The 24,999-nt window shown below is 40.4% G+C and overlaps 1 protein-coding gene across 3 annotated transcripts in view; it reads right to left on the minus strand.

Moving 5' to 3' along the window:
- Positions 1-24,999, minus strand: part of LOC135874010 (LIM zinc-binding domain-containing Nebulette) — a 411,833-nt gene that overhangs the window by 8,117 nt on the left and 378,717 nt on the right. Inside the window, exon 6 of one of the 3 annotated variants that reach the window (XM_065398684.1) lies at positions 21,489-21,581. The exons of the other annotated variants lie outside the window; for them this stretch is intronic. Coding sequence (XP_065254756.1) covers positions 21,489-21,581 — 93 coding nt within the window. The remainder of the gene's footprint in view (positions 1-21,488; positions 21,582-24,999) is intronic. 3 annotated transcript variants of the gene reach the window in all.

The following is a 24,999-nucleotide window of genomic DNA, read 5'->3' on the forward strand; positions in this document are numbered from 1 at the left end:
GACTGTATTTGTCAGGAGGATGTTGCAGTAATTGAGACACAGGTAATGAGAGCTTGGACAAGCATTCTACTTGCAAGTATGGGTAGGAAAGCCCCATATCTTAGAGAAGTTATGCTGAAAGAATCAGCAAGATTTAGACATAGCCTGGCTGTGAGGATCTAGAGAGAGGTTCGAATCGAAGATGATTCCAGGTTATAGGCCTGAGCTACAGACAGGATGATGATATGAGGATTACTGGGGCAGGGAAAGAGATTAGAAGCTCTGTTTTAGCCATATTGCGTTTGAGATGATGGCTACATATCCATGAGGAGATGTCAGAGAAACAGGCTAAGCCTTTAGTTTGGACAGAAGGAGACAGGTCTAGAGTAAAGAGATAGATCTATGAGTCATCAGTATAGAGGTAGTAGTTGAATTTGTGTTTGCTGATGAGATTACCCAAAGATAAGGTGTAGAGGGAAAAGAGAAGGGGACCCAGGACAGAGCCCTGTGGGACCCACGCAGAAAGATGAAATGGGAGTGGGGGTGAGGTGGAGTTGAAGAAGATCCTCCAAAGGAAATTCTGAAGTGGTGATAAGAGAAGTAGGAGGAGAACCAGGAGAGGACAGAGTCACAGAAGTGAAGTAGAGTAGGCCAGGAAATGATTTTCCTGCACTGTGAAAAGTTTTGAGATTGCAAAAAAATATTCCCATCCCAAATCAGGACAAAAAGTGAAAAATCTTAAATTTTTTCACAGACTGAAAATCTGGAGAAAAATGGTTCAGGTAAATAAATGTTTTGTTTAGATAATTTCAAAATGTTTCATTTTTATTTGATCAGTTTAATTTTTTTTAACTATAATTAGCTTGAATTTATAAACAAAAAGTATTTTCAAACCAGAAAAAAAACACTTTTTTTTTCCATTTCCTAAAGTCAATATGACAAGTTTGGATATTTTTCACTACCCTAAATTATAAAAATATACAAAATAAACTGTGCATGCATCAAATGTATTCACAGAAAAATCATCAAAAAGTTTGGCTATGGAATGAACTTTCAACAGGAATAGTAATTTTATAGCATTTAAAATAATTAATAAAAACAACCTGAAGCAAATACTCACCAGCAACTACACACCACACAACAGAAACACTAACCCAGGAACCAATCCCTGCAACAAACCCCGTTGCCAACTCTGTCCGCATATCTATTCAAGGGACACCATCATAGGACCTAACCACATCAGCCACACCATCAGGGGCTCCTGCACCTGTACATCTACCAATGTGATATATGCCATCGTGTGCCAGCAATGTCCCTCTGCCATGTACATTGGCCAAACCAGTCTCTATGTAAAAGAATAAATGGACACAAATCAGACATCAAGAATTGTAACATTCAAAAACCAGTAGGAGAGCACTTCAATCTCCCTGGACACTCAATAACAGACTTGAAAGTGGCCATTCTTCAACAACAAAACTTCAAAAACAGACTTCAATGAGAAACTGCAGAACTGGAATTAATTTGCAAACTTGACACCATCAAATTAGGCCTGAATAAAGACTGGGAGTGGCTGGGTCACTACAAAAAATAATTTTCCCTGTGTTGATACTCACACCTTCTTGTCAACTGTTAGGAATGGGTCACATCTACCCTAATTGAATTGGCTTCTTTAGCACTGACCGCCCACTTGGTAAGTCAACTCTCATCTTTTCATGCATTTTTTATACCTGCCTACTTTTTTTCATGCATCTGATGAAGTGGGTTATAGCCCACGAAAGCTTATGCCCAAATAAGTTTGTTACGTCTCTAAGGTGCCACAAGGACTCCTCGTTGTTTTTGCAGATACAGACTAACACGGCTACCCCTCTGAAAAATAATTAATGTTGATTGTTCACAGTACTAAAAAAACAAGTGATGTCTGGAGTTCAACAGCTGTCAAAGCTTTTAAACGTCATAATGAATAAAATGAAGTAATTTCTAGGTAAATTTTATTAAGGTCATAAATGAATATTAATTATGTTCTGTACAGTTATTTTTATAACAGTGTACTCTGACACAAGCAAACAAGAATGCAGTTCAAAAAGCAAGTTTGTCACTTATGTAAATTGAGTGAAATTACTGTGGAAAGTTCATGATCCTGCAGTTCTTATTCAAGCAACAATTCCACTGAAATAAATGAGACTTTCACCTAAGTAGGAATTGCAGGAAGATGCCCCACCTGGTTATTTTTAACATTTAGAAGAAAACAAATGTATTTTGAGAGCAGGAAAAAAACATCTGGTGTATTTATGCCATATGGAAAATTATTGCCATATTTATTATTTTGCAACTTCTGTTTCCATTTTCAGGGACTGTCTATGTGAGGAGGAAATGAGCTGATAATACGGTCATAGGGATTTCTCTGTCTCAGCAAAGAAATACAAGAGAGTGGCCGTCACCGACGTGTGTGAGGTACAATGGGACACAAAAATTCCTGCCATTTGCCCTGCAGGACTGCCACTTTCAGCAAAAAACTGTAATCTTGTGTCACAAAAGGTATAAGTTTTTAAAAAGTGACACAATTGTATCTTTTGATTTTTAAATATAGCCAATAATATAGTATATATCACAGAAAGCTGTGTTGTACAGACACTAATTATATGATAAATATTCTGTCATAAATCCACTAACAGATGGAGTGAGAATTTAGGAAGTGCAGGCAAGGCAGTGTGGAGTAATTTGGTTGGTGAAAGGGCTGGATAATTCTAAAGTGTAGGTGAATCATAAGATAATTGCATAGGCCCCGATTGTCCCCCCTAGATCTGCCCACAGATTTCCCCACTTTTGTGGGGAAGGATGGCTTATCCACTCCATGGGACTGTTTCTACACCCCCTCCCTTGGAGTCCTTTCTGGCCTCTGGGAGGTCTGGAGCTCTGCACTGGAGTCTACGTGGCCCAGAGGTGGGGGAAGGAGAATACAAATAAATAGTTTCCTTTCTAGCCCCATGGACATTTATTGGAAAATAAAGGTAATATGGCCCCAACCTGTATTATCTTTTCTGTGGAAACCTCCTACCTGGGGTCCAGGAAGGTGCTGCAGCCAGGGGAAATCCCTGCTATCAATAGAGCCATGTAGCTGGACAGTGAGCAGGGGCTGATGGCCAGAGTCTGGGCAGAGGTTCAGGATCTCTGTATGGACTGCCCAAGGGAGTGGGGCAGGCCTTTTCCATTGGGAACCCAAAATCTGCCACCCTCTGCCATAACAGGAGAATGCAAGGGGGATCTTCAGAAGGAGATCCCTGTGGAGATTTCCCCCCTCAACACTCCCTTCACGGGGAGGCACAGGAATGGAGTGAGGTTGGGCCATGGGTCAGAAACCTCCTCATCAGTCAGTTACTCTGTAACTTACATCCAAACCATTTTGTAAGTCAGTTTTAGAGTATTATATATATCTAATTTACAACGCCACTAACCTGGGAGATGTCCAGTGCAGTTTGGAGACAGAGAGAAGCACCATCACCACCAACCAATTATATAGAGTTAGGGTGACCAGATGTCCTGATTTTATAGGGACAGTCCCGATTTTTGGGTCTTTTTCTTATATAGGGTCCTATTACCTCTCACCCCCGTCCCGATTTTTCACACTTGCTGTCTGGTCACCCTATATACAGTCCCTATTTCTGGGTATTACTGAGTGCTAAGGGAGGGGCCAAGAGCTAGTGAGGTGCTCCTCTATTGGTCTTCAGGGAGCATATTGTCACCCACACTGGCCCTGCTCCAGCAGAGCAGCAAAATCTCAAAGGCCACTGCTTCAGGAAACTGCAACCCCCAAATTCATTTTTAATGCTGACTTACAGGTTTTCTGTTTATTGGAGCATGGTTACGTAGGTTCAACTGTACAGGATAAACCTGGTAGATGTCCTGATTCCCTGACAGCCAGTTAGAACACTGGCCTTTTTATTTTAATCCCTGGGGGTACAACATGACCAATAGCATATACATTATGAAATATAGACAGATACAGTATCTCAGGATATTCAAGTAGTCAGAATGTTTTGAATAGTCACCATCCTATAAAATACAAACAGAGGTTATTTGTAATGTTCACATCGATTGAAACTGTGACCCTAAGGCTATCTCTACACGACAGACTAGGGGTGTGATGCCCCTGCCTGCACACACAGACTCGTGCTCATTTTCATCCAACCAGTGCGAGTATAAATAGCAGTGCAGACATAGTAGTGGCAGTGGAAGCAAAGCTTGGCCATGTCACGTACGTGTCTACCCGTTTCAGGCTCACAGTTCAGACACAGCCCAAACGTTTTCTGTGGCATTAACTAAACCAGTGACAATCTGTAGGTGAAGACAACAAGTCACTGATCAAGGTTATATTAGCAGCATCAAACTAGTATAACCAGTTGTTACAATGACAAGTTAAAAATTGTATGAGGTCATAGTTGACATTTAGAATTTGATGAACATTTATAACAACTCATTTGAGCTGAAAGTAACAAATTGTTTTACTGCTCTCACATCCCTTTGGCCAGTTGAGACCTACAACTCCTATACAAATAGTACCATTTGGACTATTCTGCTTGCAATTCTAAAAATGGAGTTTATTGTCCCCCGTTTTAATCCTTAAAATATAGTTTGCAGGTTATTGTGAGCACTAAATATTGCAGAACAGCTAAACCAATGGCAATGAAGAAATAGCAATATTTTGAATGGCCAGTCATTAAAAGCTTTGTGTCCTTGATGCACTTGTTTTACTCACAAAAGTAGAGTTTTGATATATTAAGGACATTAATTCAATCTATGATCAAAAAATGAATAATTGGGGAAAGTAGACATATCTCTGAAGCACAATTTACACCAGATACTGATTTTTGTTTAGGCAATTCTGTGTTAATCAATCCGGTGGGTATAGGATTTCTATATCTATTTTCCTGAACATATGATTAGAGTTCAACTCATAGTTACAGCCATACATACGTTTCTACTTATATGGTTTTGGTTTATCTTCGTACTGTTCTGGTAGTCTAAAGATGAGCTTCCCCAACCATTCCATATACACTAGAGCAGTAACTATTATTAATAATTATATAAGAAATAAGTAGATTTGTCCCCATTTCTTACTCTGCATTTGTAATAGTTGTGTACATAAATCATACAGAACCCTCCAATACAGCACTAGACATTTATTGCAATAGTTTGCAGGTATGGCTGCAGGATTTGGTACCATGTCATGTCTCTCAGTGAAGTGCAAACCTTGTTACAAACTGGGTTTTTAGCTGGTATGTCACATAGGGTTCACAGCATGCCTCAGTTCAGAAAGCAGAGTGAGACGTTTCACTTCACAGCACAACACTCTTCATTTCTGAAGGCACGCAACAGCCAAAAAAGCCATTTTGTGATATGCCTTTTCCAGTGCTGAGGGGCACACAACCAGTCACAAAATGCTGCAATTCCTTCTCACATTGCGTACAGGTGGTTTTCAATGTATTGTGCTCTCTCACACATTATTCTGAAACAATTAACAAAAATGAAGAGCATATTGGTAACATTAGCAATGTGTTCTAATTTGTAATTAGATTTCCTGAACAAAAGATTGTTATCCAGGGCGATGGGATGAACCTGGCAAGTCTTTCTCACACGAGCAGTCCCATGATTGCTATGCAGCTATTTATTTGATTGAGTAAGGCACCTCGGTGTAAGTAAAGGTGGAAGGACCACGTTGGTGAGGCATGAGAAAATGACTGTAACATAAGATTTAGTATTAACATGTATTGTCAGATAGACACAAAATCCTCTACAGAGTCTCAAAAATCCACATGGTGACACCTTGTAGTCTTGGAACAACTGCTTGGTAGGAGCTCACTAGCACTTCACCTTGTTGAGCCCCTCCACAATTTCTCCTATGCTTCTTACTAATCATTTGTACAGCGTCACGCTCAACTAACCGGCAGAGACCCACAGAGAACAGAGCAACTGAGTCATTGCTTTGCTTCTGGAGTTGCGAAGAGGACAGTTGGGTCTCCACTGGACTCATCTTCAACCCAATGTGGGGAAGGATCTCCTTATTCTGCAAAAACTGTGAGATGTGGGGAGAGGCCCACGAGAAAACAATGGGCAAAGAGAATCAAAGTAGTAAATATTTAGGAAATGCAAAATTAAAGGTTCTCCTAGGAATGTTAACTCATCCACATTGAGCTCACAGTGTATGGAACATTTTCAGCTGTTAATTACACTGTTAAATGCACACCTGATTTCAATGGCATCAACAGATTCTCTACATATCTGAGAGTAAACTCTAGCTTTAACTTTGAGTTCTTTCTCAAACGATTACATGTGAAAACAAGGGTTTACTGATGCCTCATAGTGTTTTCCAATGGAAGAGAATGAAATCTAGTCCTCTACTTGGACTACTACTTTGTCCTGTAAATCAAACAAACGCATTCAGATTTAAAAATTTTATTAAGATCATGTTAAAAAAAAATAGTTAACAGAGTTTGAGCATAGAAGTTTCTGGTTATCAGGGAATAACATACAGATTATCGAGGGTGCAAAGTCTGGGTTAAGGTCAGGTGGCATGAGGAATACATAATCTGCAATATCCCCGATTGGGGTAAAAGGTTGATGGGTCAAAGTACAGACATTGAGGTATGAGGGTATGAAGTTCATAGAGTGGTTGTGTTCCGGTGTGGAGTATAATGAGTGGATATGATGATGAGGATGGACTGACCCTCATTTGGTGAGATTTAATGTTTAGGGAGTTTATGGTTCCAGTTCATATGATCCAACGGAGAAGGCCACTTGGTCCCTTTCTCGTAGTGGGAGAACGATGTCACTCTGGCTCACGCCTCCTGGTACTGTCGGTGGCCGGTGATGTGCTCGATGTAGATGTCCCTGGACCATCGGATGGCGTCTGAGACCATGAGGCGCCGCATGAGACGTGCGTAGCGTCGACCGATCCCGCAGGTCCGCAGCACAGGCTCGTTGCAGGGGTCCCAGGCGCCCAGGGCTCCGACAATCAGGGCATCCATCTGCACCTCATAGCCCTTCGCTCTCAGGGTGTCAGCCAGGGGGGCGTACTTTTCCAGCTTACGAGCTCGGGCTTTGCAAAATGCCGGAGTCCTGTTCTCAAAGGAGACCGTAACGTCGACGAGGATGATCTTTTTCTGGGCCTCGTCGGTGACGACCACGTCAGGTCGTAGCTGGCTGTCGGTACCGGGGATGGTGCAGTTCACAGCGATCTCCCCCAGGTGTGGCGCGATGGCTTTCACCAGGCGGTTCTGGATGGCGTTGTGGCGCAGCTGCCAGGCTCTGGAGTGGGGTTTGCAGCTGCACAGGACGTGGGGCAGGGTCTCGTTGGAGTAGCCACACTTCCTGCAACGCTTGTCTCGGTTCCCGTGGCGGACGGCTCCGTTGAGCGGGACGCAGTTGAGCCAGGCACGGTGGATGAACCGCCAGTCGGCGAAACGGGTGAAGCTTCCCCCGGCGAGGAAGTGGTTGCTGGTGTCCCACTTGCTGGTCAACTCAAAGGCTTTACCCTGGTCCAGTTTACGCTTCAGGGTTTCCACGTCCAGCGAGCGGATGGCGGCCTTCAGAGTCCTCTCCAGCAAGCCCCAGGCCGTCGGGGTGACGATGGTGTTGTCGTCGGACCTGATCTGCGGCACCCAGACTCCCAGCTCCTGGCGCTCCTCGCACCACTCCCAGCGGCATCCAATGCGCTTCCCCAGGCGGCGCGTGGCGTTGCGAGTGCAGGACCACAGTGAAGCAATGTCGCGCCCGTCCCGTCCGAATTCCCCATCCAGGGAGCCGCTCAGAAAGGTGGCGATGTCTTGGTTGGAGGGGGCTCTGCCGATCCGCTTCTCTGTCGCATCACGCAGGGCGTTCGCCGCAATGTTCCTCACTGTGGCGTCGGGACATGTCAGCAGGCGGAAGTGGGGAGGGGGTGTCACCGTATAAGAGTTTGGTAGTCTAGGCTAGGCTACATAGATTAGATAAGACTGAGTGAGCCAATGCACAAATGATTGTGCCTACTAACATTCCCACTCAATTGGAACCATTCTGGGTGCCCCGCCTTACATAGTTCTGAATGCTAAAGTGGATTCTTTGCAGGAATTCATGTTGCATATTAAATATACTTTTTTCACAGAACTTTATCTATAAGCGAGTGTACGTATTTTAAACCCAGCCTGTTTGTATACCATTTTACTAAGGAAATCTGAAAACGCACCTCAAATTTCATTTGCCTTTCTCCCTCAATTACAAGACTGGTATCACTTTCCTGTTGCCAGGAACCCTCTGATGCTTGCATACAGTCCACTGAGGACGTATACAAGACTTGCTCTAACTGCCTGTGATATAGTTGTTTTTGTTTTTAAATGTTTACAGATGTAGAAATGACTCCAGCTTTGAACACTTCCTAGGAATCAATGTGAGAGGGAAGGCTGAAGCTGACATGAAAAACCACCACTCCTTGCATTTAAAGATAGAGTCTTCAAATTGGTAAGAACTAAGTCATGGTCCCTAAATAAGCACTCTCATTTCCTTTGTGGAGAAATTTAAAACAGGGCATTCTGTGAGAGTAAACCTTTTTAAAGAGAAATGCACTGGTCCGGTCAAAAATCAGTTTGTCAAAGAGAATCCATTCTCATTGCAGGGGTCCCCAATTTTGCAAGCGGGTAAACCTTCATCTCATGTTTAATGCAAACACAATGTATACATTGAATAAATTGTGGTAGCAACTAATATAGAACAGATAATTATCTATCTCTGTGCATTTTACCCACATCAAAGATTTTAGTTTACTACTTTAGTCACTTAAAAAAATTTCGACAAATTTAAATCAGATGTACTGATTATTTTGATTTCTTTCTACTATTCACACTATATTAGGCACTTTAAAAAAACAGAAAAATCATATGAGTACTGACATGGAAAGAAAGGAAAACTTTAATGTGGTTATCTTTGCCAGAAAAGAGACATTCTCCTCACATCTAGTTTTCAGGCTGGCAAAGTTGGTATGGGGCTTGAATTTACAAGAAATAAAATTAAAAGCATTCTGTATAGTCTGAAAGAAAAATAATAATTCAGAAACAAGTGAAAGATGATGATGGAAAAGAGAAGCGTATATATGATTCAAAAGGAGAGAGAGTAAACAAACTATTCTCTTTTGAGGTGTCCAGTCTTAAGTGTCTCTGTGGTGGGAAGCCTGCTGATGCACTGGAATGTGGCTAGGCGATCCCTAAAAGTCTATTGTTCTTTCCGTACAGTTAGGTGGCTCTGCCTTCAGAGCTGGGCTCCTGGCCAGCAGCCGCCACTCTCCGGCAGCCCAGCTCTGAAGGCAGTGCTGCCATCAGCAGCGGCGCAGAAGTAAGGGTAGCAATACCGCAACCCCCCTACAATAACCTTATGACCCCCACACAACTCCTTTTGGGGTCAGGACCCCTACAATTACAACATCGTGAAATTTCAGATTTAAATTGCTGAAATCATGAAATTTACAATTTTTAAAATCCTCTGACCGTGAAATTGATCAAAATGGACTGTGAATTTGGTAGGGCCCTATGTATAATCCACAACTCTTGTCCTCCCAATTTTTGATTACTGGACCCTAGGGAACTACATTAGGGAAAATACGGTTCAGCTTCCCAACAGAGGTTCTGCCTTGGCTGCCAGAGAAGAAAATATAACATAGCTGTGTCATTCTGGTTGGCATCTTATTCTGACAGAGCTCAGTCAATGGAAATGGAGAGGGGGTTTATCTGGCCAAAGACTTCTTCCCTGCATCCTCCTACCAACCATACTTGTTGGTGCGGGAGGGGGTCCACTGCTATGGATGATGGCAGGAGCTTCCCTATATTTTTTTTCCTGAGCAGAAGTGGGAGACAACCCCTTTTCTACACTCAAAAGCAGGTTTTTGCGGTAGAAATTGAAGGAAAACAGAGAGAAAGAAACAGAGAGAGAGAGAGAGAGAGAGACTGGACTCTTACTAGGGTTGCCCCCTGGCAGGTTTTTAACCAGCTTGGCCGGTTTGTACTGTCTTGCTTATTCAAAGATTTGATGTCAGGATGTTTTTTTCACGTGGGACATGTTCAAGTGCTCTACAATTCACTCCCTGTAGTCCAGACTTTGGCACTGTGTAAAGTAAGAAAGGTGATAAAATAACATGAAAATACACATCTTGAGTTATTCTGTGTGTGGGTCTGTGTAAAATGATTCTCGAAAACATCTTAGTAATAATTAGTGATAGTTGGCACGAGGACCCTTTTTGTTCGGGGGGTAGGGCACTGGCCAGGTTTTCTGCATCTTGAAGGTGAAAACTCTAACTCAGACTCCCTTCCTAGCCCTCTTCCTGCTTGCTGGAGCCACATAAGAAGGTTACTACAACCCTAATGTACGCAGTCTACATGGCACAAAAAGTGGGGAGAGGGACAGACAGAACAGGGAGCAGCTCCCCAAATCCTGCCATAAGTGAGATCCTCTCTCCTCCATTTCTCTAGGCTCAACTGTCTCCTGATTAGGCTAACCCAGTGTGTAACAGCACACCTGGCCTTCTGGGGCTTCCATGATCCAAGAGGCAGTGACTTTTTTAGTCTGAGGAAGGTTTTGTGTGTGCATCATCTTGGCTGCATATGCACAAGCATCTCTGAGTGGGTCTAGGGGTTTCTTTCTGCAAAACTAATGTTTTAAATATCAACTTCAGGGCTGATGTAGTGGGAAGCACCTAGCATGAAGTGGTATATAATGAAATTTTGTTGGCAGTGAGATATAGTAGAATGAGAGGCCCACACTTGTTCAAAGCATTGCAGTATTCAAACTACAGTTCTAATGATAGTGATCATTGGCCTATTATGAAATGGAAGAAAAGGAGCTCACTATAAATGTATTTGACTATTATATGAAATAGCTCAGCAGTATAAATGAAAATGTGCTGTCTTTCAGGACAGACTATTTTATGTAGACATGCCCCAGGGATTGTTCTTTGTCTCAGCTCAAAGAAGGTGGCTGATAAGTACTAAAGCTAAGGGAATCTTTCTTTCCCACAGTAAAAACAGGCATTTTTTGTAATTTCTTATTTGTATTTGAGACTGTAAGTCTGAGTGGGTTTTGGATTCTGTCTGAATATCCAAAAACACGGGTCTAAGAAGCACTAGAACTGGCCATGGCAAGTGGGCTAAGTTTTCTGGCACAACTGTAGTTGAGCAGCTGTCTGTGATTAAACTAGCCTCACACATCCGCTCTCAATGCTATATGTCCCTGCCAGCCTGCAATGCACTCCCATCTTAGTGGAGTGGAGGATAGATATCTCCTGGAGTTCTGGAGAAGGTGGGCAGGAAGGGAGAGCTGCAGGCTAAGGTGCTCTGGAGTGTCACCTGCACCCAAAATACACGTTGAGATCATGTCTGGAAGGGGATGGAGAGCAGTACAGGAGGAGAGATGTGTCTGCCTCGCTTTGTGCCCTGAGACCCATTATTCTGCAGTTGCTCCCCCCCACCCCCGCCCTATCATGGAGGTCTAGTTTAAGTTGTTTCCAAGATGCTGACTGATCGCCAATATTGGAATAAACATGAGTGAGAGTCCCCAGAGATGGCTGGTGGACCCTGATAGCCTGGATGCAGAAAGGGAAATGTTAAGTCTTTGCAAACTGAGATACACATCATGTGTACCTTCATTCCCCTTTGCAGTGGGAGGATGAGAGGATTTGGAGTTGGCTGAATCGCAGGGGTTAGGTTGAAAGACTCAACCCTGAATATTGGCATGAGGACATTTAACACAGCATTGGACCTATGTAAATGTTTGTTATTCCTATTAAAATTAAAAGGCAATAAATGTGTGCCTCCTGCTTAGAATTCATTTCAGTATTAGTGTTTCATTCACCTGTGAGACCTGGCCTAAGCCTTTTTGGGTCACCAGCTGTCTTTGCTTTTTCCTGGACAAAGATCTCTGTAAAGATCTTAAGACAACATAATGCTGAATTAGAAAAAACTAAAACATCAACCTACCTATTTTTTCCAATATGTAACAATACTAGGTCCAACCATCTTATGCAAATGACAGAAGGGATTTGACACCCACTTTATTGCCTTCCTCCTACTCACAAATTAAAAGAAAACTTAAAATAAGAAAGGCTGCAGACATTTGGAGAAAACTGTGTTGGTGGAGGGGATGTACAGTATGCATGAGCATGACAATGAAAACCTGAAAGGTAGAGAGGAAATAAAAAGATGAATGAATGTAAGGATAACAATAGGAAGAAACCAACCAGGAAGAGTTTAACAACAATAACAAAAGACACTATATTGGAACAAAATACAGTAACATAAGAATGGCCATACTGGTTCAGACCAATAGTCCATTGAGCCCAGTATCCTGTCTTCCAACAGTGACCAGTGCCAGATGCTTCAGAGGGAATGAACAGAACAGGGCAAATATCAAGTGATCCATCCCCTATTGTCCAGTTCCAGCTTCTGGCACTCAGAGGCTTAGGGGCACCCAGAGCTTGGGGTTACCCTGACCATCTCGGCTAATAGACACTGATGGACCTATCCGCCATGAACTTGTCTAATTCTTTTTTGAACCCAGTTATACTTTTGGCCTGCACAACATCCCCGGCAATGAGTTCCACAGGTTGACTGTGCCTTGTGTGATGTTTGCTTTACACATGCTGTCTATTAATTTCATTGGCTTCTTGTGTTATGTGAAGGGGTAAATAACACTTTCTTATTCTCTTTCGCCACCCCATTTTGCCATCCCCTGTTAGTAGTCTCTTTTCTAAGCTGAACAGTCCCAGTCTTTTTAATCTTTCCTCATATGGAAGCTCTTCCATACCCCTAATCATTTTTGTTGCCATTCTCTGTACTTTTTCCAATTCTAATATATCTTTTTTGAGATGTGGTGACCACAACTGTATGCAATATTAAAGGAGTGGACATACCATGGATTTATATAGTGGCATTATGATCTGAATTAAATGAATCCAATACCAGATGGCAACTAAGATCATTTTAAAGAAGAACTTTCAGAATCAAAACAAAACTGGGTAAAGTTTAAAAAAAAATCTGCTGATTTAAATAAAAAAAGACAGTATATCAGAACAAAACAAGAGCTGAAATGAAAGCCCCACTGAGATACAGTAAATTGGAAGATAATTAAAATAAAAACTGAAAGAAGCAAAAGAATATTGGAAAGTGAAATGAAAACATTTCGGGATCAAAACAAGATGGAAGGAAACTTCCATAAAAGACTTGATAACTACAATAAAAGGAAGAACCTTAAGGAAAAGACTCTCTGAACTATAATGAAAACAAAATGTGAATGCCCAAACTATTGAATGAAACAAGAACTGAAAGAGAGATGGTAGCAGTGAATCATGACAATTTAACCCTTCCAGTGCTGGAGGTTTGGATTTTCTAATTTGAAACACAAGAGCAGAAGACTCTCCAATTTCAAGCTCAGTGACACAAATGGGTGATACAAAATGGAAGTGATCAAAATAATGGTAATATCACAATAGTAGCACCAACACGATTAAAACTGTCTAAAACTATCTTCTGATAGCTGGCCATACTAGCACTTCATAATACTATCACATGGGCTTCTATGATTACTTTCTGCCCCATCATGAAAGAGCCTGGATTGTTTTTTAAATAATAATTTGTTCTAATGCACAATTTGTTCCAGGTGCTCGGGGGGTGGGGGTGAGTCTCATAAGTGATCGCAGCTGTAGTCTCCCTATCTTAACTCTGAACTTCCATACTCTAGGTTTAGGTTACTTGTAATTTTAATCCCACTCAGAATTTCCTGGATATGTAATACTCTGTTTCTTTGTTTATTATAACTAATGGTTTTGAAGGGAAATACACACACAAATCACTGACACATGCCTGCAACCTTAACTTCATTTTACCAAGTTTTTTGTGTGAGATTAATAAATAAAACAATAATTAATGGAACGGTTAGGGGAAGAAACATAAAACCAGATTCTCTGCTACAGAGAGAGGAGCCAAACGTAGTTCGAAGGCATCTTTGTTCTGCTCATATTCCGGGCTGCTGTAGTTGCTGAAATGTAAGTTACTATCTCAGGCTGCCTATGTGCTGGAGTGAGAGCATTATGGCTACTCTAATTCCTGATTACCTCAGCCCCACCCGCTTATGCCAGAGTTTACAAAAGAGGGCGGTGTAGGGAGAATTCTCCCCTGGCATCTTGCAGTTCATTTACAGGCTTTACAGCCCTTATATGCTGACAAAGTGGTATACAGATGCCATGCAGTTCTTGCAGCAAATGGTGGCTGCAACCAATTAGGCCACTCCCAACCACAAGCCACTTTTTGAATCTACTCTAATTCATGGCCACAAAGTAACATTTATGGACGCGCCTAAGTGATACAGGTGCCTAAGTCCCATTTCTAAAAGTTATTTAGGAGTCTAAATCACTTTTGAAAATGGGCCTGAAACATCCATGTCACTTAGGTATTCTTGAAAATATTACCAACTATGTGGTCTCCTGCCCACCCAGATACAGGATGCTGGCTCAGACCACAAGCCAGCATGCTCTTCCCTTGTAGAGAGAGCTAGAGCATTTTTGGCCAAACCTTGACAGTCCATTTACATGCATTATTGTCTTGTGGAATTGCTGAATTCATTCCTCCCTCAGATTTAGCCACAGTTTAAAGATGCCTGTGCAAAAGCTGCAACATGCCCGGTCCTGTGACAAAAAAAACCAGACAAATATAACACAGCCTTAAAACCCAACCAAAAAGAAATGTCATATACTAGTTTAGACAACTGATATCCACAGCAACCACAACGAGAAAAGTAGAGGTAATTCACTTAGCACCTCTTCTCAGCACACTGAAGAGGAAAATGTGAGCTGAGGGCAGCAAGGGAAGCTGAATGGCCCCTGCACTCTCCATCCCTTAAGAAGAGGGAAATTCCCAAAGCCCCTTAAAGGAAAGCTATCAAGCAGCTCAACAAATATTTGGATTGTAATTGGCAAGAAGAGTGGAGTTCCTGGCATCCCCCTAAGACTTCCAAGCAAAGATGTCCTGGAGAATAGCTATGTGAAGGAGGTGGTAGGAAGGTCAGGACTGGGTAGAAAGGATTCTTTGACTCTGACAAAAAATATTTCTTCTAACATTGATTTTTAATTCCAGACTGTATAAACCCAACATATTGTTACGCTGGGGGTTGAGTGAAACCTCATTGAAGTTGGTGGGTGTAACATCAGCCTTTCATTCAGGACAAACATAAAAAAGCAATTAAGCTCCTGTGTGGTATAGACAGATGAAACAATAAGAGCCACAACTCAAAACACAGACCACATGGAAGCCTGGAGGAGTTCAATCATGCAGTCAGAGTCTTCCCTGGGGTCTGAATGTAAATGCATGGGACTGGGGGTTGTTTGATGGAGCCATGTGTGTGAGGGAGAAGGGGCAGAAACACCAGAGAAGGCAGCAAGTAAGCTTTCATAGCATGATTTTGAGAAAAAAAATTAAAGTCAGCTTTTGGGTGGAATGCTGGTTAGAAAGAGGCTTGGAACAGTGAAAAAAGAAACTGTCTCCTGTTGTTTGTTTCATACTCTGTTCAGGGACACAGAATTTTACATACATTCTTTGTAAACAAACAGGACTGCATCAAAGAAATACCTGCCTCAGGCATCAGTGTATCCCCCAAATGGAAATAACCTGAAAGATCCTGAATATTGGCCAACCACTCAGGTCAAAAGGGGTAATAATACCTTGCTACAATACACTGATCTTAACAGGGTCCTATTCAAAACATCCTCATTGAGTCCTGGCCCCTCATCCTGGCTGAACAGATCTGTGAGCCATTAGTGATTATCTCTGAGAACTCATGGAGGATGGGAGAGATCTCAGAGGACTGCACAAAGGGCAAAAAGGTACCGATCTATAAAAAAAGGAGGGGAATAAGGACAACCAAGGGAATTGCAGACCAATCAGCTTAACTTCGGTACCCGGAAAGATAATGGAGCAAAAATAATCAAACAATCAATTTGTAAGCACCTAGACGATAATAAGGTGATAAGTAACAGTCAATGTGAATTTGTCAAGAACAAATCATGTCAAACCAACCTATTATGTTTCTTTGACAGGGCAACAAGCCTTGTGGATGGGGGGAAGCCGAAGATGTAATATATCTCGACGTTAGTAAGACTTCTGATACTGTCTTACGTGAGCTTTTCATAAGCAAAGTAGGGAAATATAGCCTAGATTAACTTACAATAAAGTGGGCACACAATTGGTTGGAAAAGCATACTCAGAGAGTAGTTATCAGTGGTTCACAATCAAGCTGGAAGGGCATATTGAGTGGGGTCCAGCAGGAATCTGTCCTGGGTCTGGGTCTATTCAATATCTTCATAAACGATTTGGATAATGGCATAGAGGGTACACTTATAAAGTTTGCAGATGATACCAACTGGAAGGGGTTGTAAGTGCTTTGAAGGACAGGATTAGAATTCAAAATGATCTTGACAAACTGGAGAAACAGTCTGAAATAAACAGCATGAAATGCAATATGGACAAATGCAAATTATTACACTTAGGCACAAATAATAAATTGCACAAATACAAAATGGGAAATGACTGCCTAGGAAGAAAAGGATATGGGGGGGGGGGGATAATAGTGGATCACCAGCTAAATGTGAAACAACAATGCAATATTGTTGCAAAATACCTCAACTAGAGAATTGTGTCCAGTTCTGGGCATCACACTTCAAGAAAGCTGTAGATAAACTAGAGAAAATCCAGGGGAAAGCAACAAAAATGATTAAAGATCTAGAATACATGACCTATGAGGAAAGACTGGAGAAACTGGGCTTGTTTAGTCTGGAGAAGAGAAGACTGAGGGAGGACATCATAACAGTCTTTAAGGATGTAAAAGGTTGTTATAAAGAGGAGGGTGACAAACCATTCTCCTTAGCCACTGAGGATAGGAAAGTAGTAATGTGCTTAAATTGCAGCAAAGGAGATTTAGACATTAGGAAAAACTTCCTAACTGTCAGGGTAGTAAAGCACTGGAACAAATTACCTCAGGTAGTTATAGGATCTCGGTCATTGGAGGTTTTTTAAGAACAGGTTAGACAAACACCTGTCAGGGATGGTTTAGATAATATTTAGTCCTGCCTCAGTGCAGAGCACTGGACTTGATGACCTATCAAGATCCATTCAAGTCCTGTATTTCTATGATTCTATGATATCAATGAATTTTGAAAGAGACACAGAAACAAAGAATGTTAATAGCAAATAAGATACCCACCCTACTTACTATACTATTCTCAGACTGAGACTCAGGAGATAAGGACTCAGTTCCCAGTTCTCACTGACTTCCTGTGTGACCACAGACAAGTCAACTTATTTCTCTGAGCCTCAGTCCCCCATCTGAACATAGGAGATAATACTATTTTCCTTCTCCCATCCTTAGTCTGCCTTGTCTAGCCATTGTGGGCAGGACTATCACTTACTACGTATACATACAGCACCTAGCATAATAGGGCTCTGATCTTAGTTGAGACCTCTAGGCACTATGACAACAATACTGTAATGTACTGCACTAAAAGGCGTCAGGCTCTATGTGTGCCTTCTGCAGTTTACAATTAGAATGCTTGGTACCCTTCTAATACTAAGTTGCAACAAAGAATCCTAAATTATGAATTGGTGGCAGTATCTCTATATTAACATCCTATAACATTTAAAAAAGTTTTAAAAGATATTTAAAACCACTTTCATTTTTTAATGCCCATATTTTCCAAAGTTAATATTGGCTGTCTCTACCGTTCTACAATTTTTTAAATTCTAGAACACATTGTTTTTAAACTTTTAAAATTCACAAATAGAGTCTAATACACGCGGCAATTTAATTGGAGATGGGTCTGACACACAAAATTTGGATCATGATCCAACATTCTCAAAGTTCAACAACCAATATTTTGCTTCTGGCCTATTTCTAATGTTGACAGAAAGTGAGCAAATGGAAGAATAAACATTTCACACTTATTATGTGGTAGAATTCCCAGCAAACAACAAAAAAGTACCTTCTTTGAACAAAGTTATATATATATATATATCTCCTCAAAAAGGGAAAATTGCTGGCAGAAGCATGAAGCCAAGGTATCAGTATGTTCTGATAAGCAAGTCTTTTCATATGGCAAATTGAAAATAGAACAGAAAGTCACACTAGTACAGACAATTCACATTTAACTTTCTAAAGATCCAAAAAATCATTCTCAGAGATCTTCTATTTATTTTACAACCCTGTATACCATATGATCCATCAGCAGAGATAGTCATATTTGTGACTTCATGAGCTTGTACTAATGAAAACAACTTTTGCACAATATTCTGATACAAAACTGTACACTGGAAAAATATCAGATTATAATCTTATTTTCTAAATGTACTTTCTGAATACCTTATTTTCAGGTCTATAGGATATGAGAGCCCAGGAAAGGTTTCTTATCTAAGAAAGGTCTCGGTCTTTCTTCTTTTCCTCTCATGGTATCAAAAATAGCCTAGTGCATACAGATATTTTCTATGGTAATGGTGAGATCTGGTCATTAAGACCCTCAACTGTTATAAGGTTGATTTGCTCACTGGAAATCACAAGTAGGTTCAAGCTGCTTAGTTAAGTTGCATATTTTCTCATTTACACTGTGCACTCCCATTATGTCTTCAAAAAGAGAGAAAACCAGATTGGTGAGTTTTGTTAGAACAAAAGGAGTCTTCATTTCATTATAGTAAATGGCAGTTACTCAAGCTTTCAGATTATTACAGTTCAATTCCCAAAGGTGATGAGGTGGGGAATAGAAAAATGGCATGCAAATAAGTATGGAAGCTTGAAAAGCTTCTTGTGCCTCCCCATGGACCAACTTCAGTGCAAGTATTTCAAAAGCTCACATGGGTCTAATGTTTTATGCATAAATAAGGTTCATTGAGTTAATAGTGGCCTGTGAGATTTGAACACAGTGTGACAATGTTATTAGTGGGGAAAAAAGTGGGACTCCATGGATACCTCCTTCATCAGATGGCCTTGTTACCTCACTGCAGTAAGAAAGGCTAGGGTTTGTCTCAGAACCATCTGACTTTTCACCGCCCAAACTCATGCCAAAAGTACTGGTGGAATGGAAATGCTGTTTATTATAACGGCTTGCTTTTTCTACAAAGGGGAAAAGAATACTGCAGTAAACGTTTAGCTGATAGAAGAGCAAAATAGAACAAAACAAATAACACAGCAAATGATTTATGTAACAATAGCTTGAAAGGTGAACTTTGTTCATTTGCACATTCATTTGGAACATCACTGGTTCAAAAAAGTTTGACTAGGACTTGACTGGTTTGTATTCTGCTTCAAATGGTATAAAGAAGGAGAAGAAAGGAGGGCCAGGGGCAGAGATCCTAGGAAAAAACAGGGTGAAAAATGGAGCAGAGAAGGGAGAGAAAAAAACCTGCTATTGAAAAATAAAGGCATTATTCCACCCGATATATACAAAAGTCTCTCAGATTAAAACGGGCACATTTGCTTTTAAATTGGATCACAGTTGGAAAAAAAAAGCATGGCTTTAAATCACATGGAAAAAGGCTTGATATTCAAACTTATTCAAGCACAAACTCCATAAAATTGCTTGAGAAGTCTGCAAAGCCTCAAACATGAAAGTGAGTGACCCATCTGTACATTAAATGCTATTCTTTTTATAGACTCAATATACAAGTGACTCTAGACAATTTACATTGATTTTCAGTCCTAATTACTTAGCCCCAGATGGAAGGAGAGAGTGTGGAGAAAGTACTGTTTGGAAATATCAGCTTTCCCCCCCCCCAAAACGTGGAAAACTTTGAGGGAAGATTGAGGTGAAAGAGAGCAAGAAATTGGGTGAGATAAATAATTTCTAACCAAAATTTCTAATTTTTACTGGGGTAGTGAATGCAACAAAAGGTGGCTGCATTTGCCTTTATTCTCTATAACTCATCTGTGATCAACTGACATGATGATTATTTTCATTACTATAATTAAGGTTCTATAAATGTTTCCAATAAAAAAATTATTTTCTGGGATTTATAACTCAGTCAAGATAATTTTGTTCTAGCCTTTAATTTGCCTTTGAGACTCTCTGCCTAATAACACAGTTTATTTTGTAATTTTCAAACAACATCAATTCAGGAACAGAAGCGACTGCTAAAATGGCCATCTTTTTTTTCCCACAGCAAGATAAATATAGTCTAGCTCACTGCATAGGTTAGGAGTTTAGCATCCTGACACGTCAGTGGTCACTGCTGTATTTTAATTTTATATATACGTTTAAAGAAGAAATTTAAAGATTTCAAATACTGTGGCTGTAGGGCATGAAGGAAGCTGATGAAAAGGTCGAGGATGCTTATACAATGTGCTTATACTTCATCGATAATCTCCTGGTAAACTGCATTGCAAAATTGGTTTGGATTCAAACAAGAAATCTGGCCAGCTACTAGGATCTGACTCAAAGCCTGCTAAAGACAACTGGAACCTTTCCAGTGAGTCTAATGGGCTTTAGATTAGGTCTCCTCTAATATGGTGTTTTAGGATATTTATGGTTAGGTATTTTGAAAAAATATAAAAATAAAAATAGCAAAGAAAGATTATTTTAACCAATTTTACACTTGGAAGAACCTATTTTAAATACATTTTTAATATTTAAAGAATTCCAAGCTTAAGAGCTCAAAAGACCAAGGGTGAAATCCCAGCCCTGCTGAAGTCAATGGCAAAACTGCCAGTTGTTTCCATCACTAAATGTGTATTATTGTTAATAAACTGTCTGCAAATCAGCTTAAGTTCTTAAAAAAACAAAACAAAAAAAACCCCCACACTCCTGACCTCCTCTGCTTTCTTTATTAAGGTGAGTGGAAATACTTTTTAATCAAATTCAAAAGGCTCTTTAAGCCCCTACCACTAGTAGAAAACAAGGCAATAATGGAACTCAGGCCATAATATGTTGCCTGTGTTTGTTCCCTTTCCCCTAACCTCTGTCTACTTGTCCGTCTATCCTCAGATTGTGCGCTACCTAAGAGCAGGGACTGTCCTTTCTTGAATGTTTGGAAAGCATAAAGCACATTGCAGGTGCTATTGTAAACAAACAAATGACAGGTGCAAGCAAATATAATACATTGTAACCCATAAGTAAAAACTGCACAAGACCATGAAACTTATTTTATGAATCAAACCCTCCTGTATCTTTGAAGTTTTAATGAAATCCAGTTATTTGGAAATCAGGACAAGAGACTTCAGTACTACTGGAATTACTATGGTTTTAACTGTAACTGAAAACAGTAATTCTAGTTTAAGATAAATGCCTTCACTGTTTCTTAGATGTGTGTGAGAATATAGTTATAATTTCCTTTAATACACTCATTTTAAAAGTAGAATGGTTGTAAAATGAAAAAATACAACATATGGCTGACATATTGACCTGAAAATTTGATACAACAGCTTCATTAAAAAGTGGATTTGGGGAAAACTCAAGATATAAGCAATACCAGAAAGTATACGCAGACTCCTAGACTGAATACTGTCTTCCAGAGGATCAATGTCGAAGATGGAGCCAGGATCTGTGCGCCAAACTTTGAGGTCTTTTCCCAAAAGAAAGAAATGATAAGACAGACAAGCAGTGAAGGAAATAAAAGCATGAGAACAAGAAGTTTTAAAATGACAGGGATTGCCTTGATCTAGACATTAATGGAAAGATCTAGACATTCCTAGACAAGAAGGCATTTGTTTTCTCAGCTGTCATTTAAAAGACTGTGTTGCATTCATTTTAAGTGTTGTACATCATTCATTATGAGCTTTTCCTTTTAATTTTGTCAACCATGACAGTTACATTTTATAAGGCTATACCAATTTTACCAATTTTCTAAGGCTATTCCAATGGAAACAATTAAAAACCCCATTACACTAGATAGCACTAGACAGTTATCTGGTGCTTCTGTGTCTTAACTGTTATTTCTGTTTGTCGTCCTAGAACATAAGTTTCTTAGGGCACAGGCCACATCTTACCCCACATTATCCCAAAGCACTGCTGGACCACAACTTATTAATTTAGTAACAGTTATAACCATAAAACTTTTCCTCACAATTCTATACAGAAATCATTACAAACTTTGCAGTTCACCATCCTGTATTGGATAGCTTAGAATAGAGGTCTTCAGATTAAAAGGTTACATTTTATATGAAGACGTCATTTATAAACAATGTATAAAAGGTTGAAATGGTTACACAATGTTTTACTAAATGACTACTCAATAGTTATAGAGTTCCACAAGTCAAAAGGTTGCTTATAACCATGTATATAAAACCATCTATAAAACCTTCTGTCAATAGGCTTACCACAATCGGTAAAATGTACTGCTTGTGGCTGTAACATGCTTATCAAACCTACTAATCATTTCAAAATCAAACCCTGATACTAAGTGTGACCAATTAAAATATGGATCTACCAGATAACAGGGAAAAAGGCAAATTGTACATTCATTCATGTGTGACTTGCTAGACAAGCCATCTGCAGGATTGGATCCCAATATGTTGGAGGAGATTAAATGAACTTGGCCCTGTTGCTGTGGAGGAGTGGAATCAGGCTACTTTATAAGTCACTAGGTAAAGCTGTACCCTGGGGACCCCAAATATGTGGCATCCCAAGTGTTTTATTGGATTGCTTATGCCAGATCCCTGCAATTGGTGACACAACAAGAGCAGGCACAGCCAATAAAACAAGTCCCACAGCCTGGAGCTGGATTCATTGTGTGTGCTACATGTTATCTACCACAGCCTTACATTGGAGTGTAGTACTAGCTCCTGCAGACAAAATGAATGGAAAGCCAATGTACAGTCAGTTAGCCCTAGCAATGACAATTGGAACTTCTATGTAAAGCACAGACAGGCTTGAAGGAGGAAGTGAATTGGTGAGTCCCCTGTTTTTCACACTTCACTGTGCATTTCTAAATAAAAAACATGAAAACTACGTACGGACTTCAGTATACAAACCATTTATTTATTATATTGATTTTATGCTCCTGTGTAGTCTGCAATAATGTATATAAAACAAGAACCTTGCAATTCACTTCATCAGATGGGGCACTTTAGCTTCATTGTGGCCTCTATCCAACTGAAAATATAGTCGTTGGGTGTTGACCTATATAAGCTGCATGGACCCACTTTACTTCACCAATCCATAGACAGATCAGAATTCGGGGGCTGGGAAATATCCCATTTATTTCAATGGTTTTGGACTGTCCTATTATGCGTAACATAAAATTCCATTTTCTAGAGCAGAGTTGTTAATTTTGGCATTGTTCGGGCACTGAAAAAAGTTGTTAGGGCTCCACTGATTACACTTAGAGAGCCCACCAGATAGGTTCTAATAAGGAAGTATTACTCCCTACCTGAATGAACATTTATCAGCTGGGGTTAACTTAAGAGAGTCAGGGCTGGGTTGTTTTTGACCCTGCAATCTTTTCCAGATGCCAAGGACCTCCCCTGAAGGAGTTCTTTGATTCTTTTTAAACAAGTCTATGTGATTGCAAGTCATTTGAGAAAGACATTAACTGAAATATTAGTAAATGTAAAGCTCTCAGGTTTGTCATGGGCTATTTCCATTAAATAATTATTGTTTTTTGCTTTCACTTCTTTTTTAAAAAAAAAGGTATTTCTCTTTATTTTTTCTTTTATTAAAGGACTTCTATTTGACAAATGGTACAGAAGTGCTAACTTTTCCTCAATAAGTTATTTATAAGCGGGGAAGTTTATGTTCTGCAAGATGAGCTCAGTTATGACTGACTGGAGTGTGTGCCACTGAGCCCTTCTGTCATTATACTCATGGTTGCGTTAGTGAATTACACGTACACAAAGCAAAAATAAAGCTTACAATGCAACACTGGCTGGGTTTTAAAACATGTGCTGAATAGGAGGATGTTGTGGACCACACGAATGCGTGAGCTCTTCTACTCCTAGCTGACTACCTTGCTTCTAGTTGTGGAAGTCAGATGGTTGTTCTGGCTTTGGGGTCTTCATGGCAGGCCAATGATTCCTCTGACTAGGTTGTGTTGCCTTAGTGCCAAGATGTGCAAGGCCTTCACAGTCTGCAAAGCTATCTTCCACTGGGTAGAGCTCTGTCACTCCCTGTTATAAAATTCTCTATGATAGAAGGCCATGTCTTCTTAGTCTCCATTCAATTCTATCATAAATTACCCTTGTGATTAGGTACAGAAGTCTCTAGAATGAACATCTTGGGGATTCTTGTGGCCTGTATTCATGCCAGGCAGAGCAAATGAGAAAATAGGACAACCAGAAAGAGAAAAATGAATAAAGCCAGGTTCTCTTCCCCTTTCCCATTACATTTCTGCTAACTTTTAGGATTTAGATTTTCTTTTTTCAGTTTGAGCAAATATTAGTTGATATGAAAATTCAGGGAGACAGTTGAACTCAAGACCTCAAAATGTTATGGCCCAGAGAGCTACTGTGTCCATTTCCTTCTCTCTGACCACTTATGGCCTTAACCTGAACAATCCTTTAGAGCATCTGTTCTTGAGCTGTGGCCTACCTGAAGAGCTACTGGCAAGCCACAGAATGAGATGTTGTCATAAGAACATAAGAACGGCCATTCTGGGTCAGACCAAAGGTCCATCAAGCCCAGTATCCTGTCCTCTGACAGTGGCCAATGGCAGGTGCCCCAAAGGCAATGAACAGACAGGTTATCATCAGGTGACCCATGCTCTGTCACCCAATCCCAGCTTCTGGCAAACAGAGGCTGGGGACACCATTCCTGCCCATCCTGGCTAATAGCCATTGATGGACCTATCTTCCATGAATCTATCTAGCTCCCTTTTGAACCCCGTTATAATATTGGCCTTCACCACACCCTCTGGCAAGGAGTTTCAGAGGTTGACAGTGTGTTGCGTGAAAAAAATACTTTCTTGTGTTTGTTTTAAACCTGCTATCTATTAATTTCATTTGGTGGCCCCTTGTTCTTGTATTATGAGAAGGAGTAAATAACAC

The sequence above is a fragment of the Emys orbicularis genome, chromosome 2, assembly GCF_028017835.1.
Source record: "Emys orbicularis isolate rEmyOrb1 chromosome 2, rEmyOrb1.hap1, whole genome shotgun sequence".
NCBI lineage: Eukaryota > Metazoa > Chordata > Testudines > Emydidae > Emys > Emys orbicularis.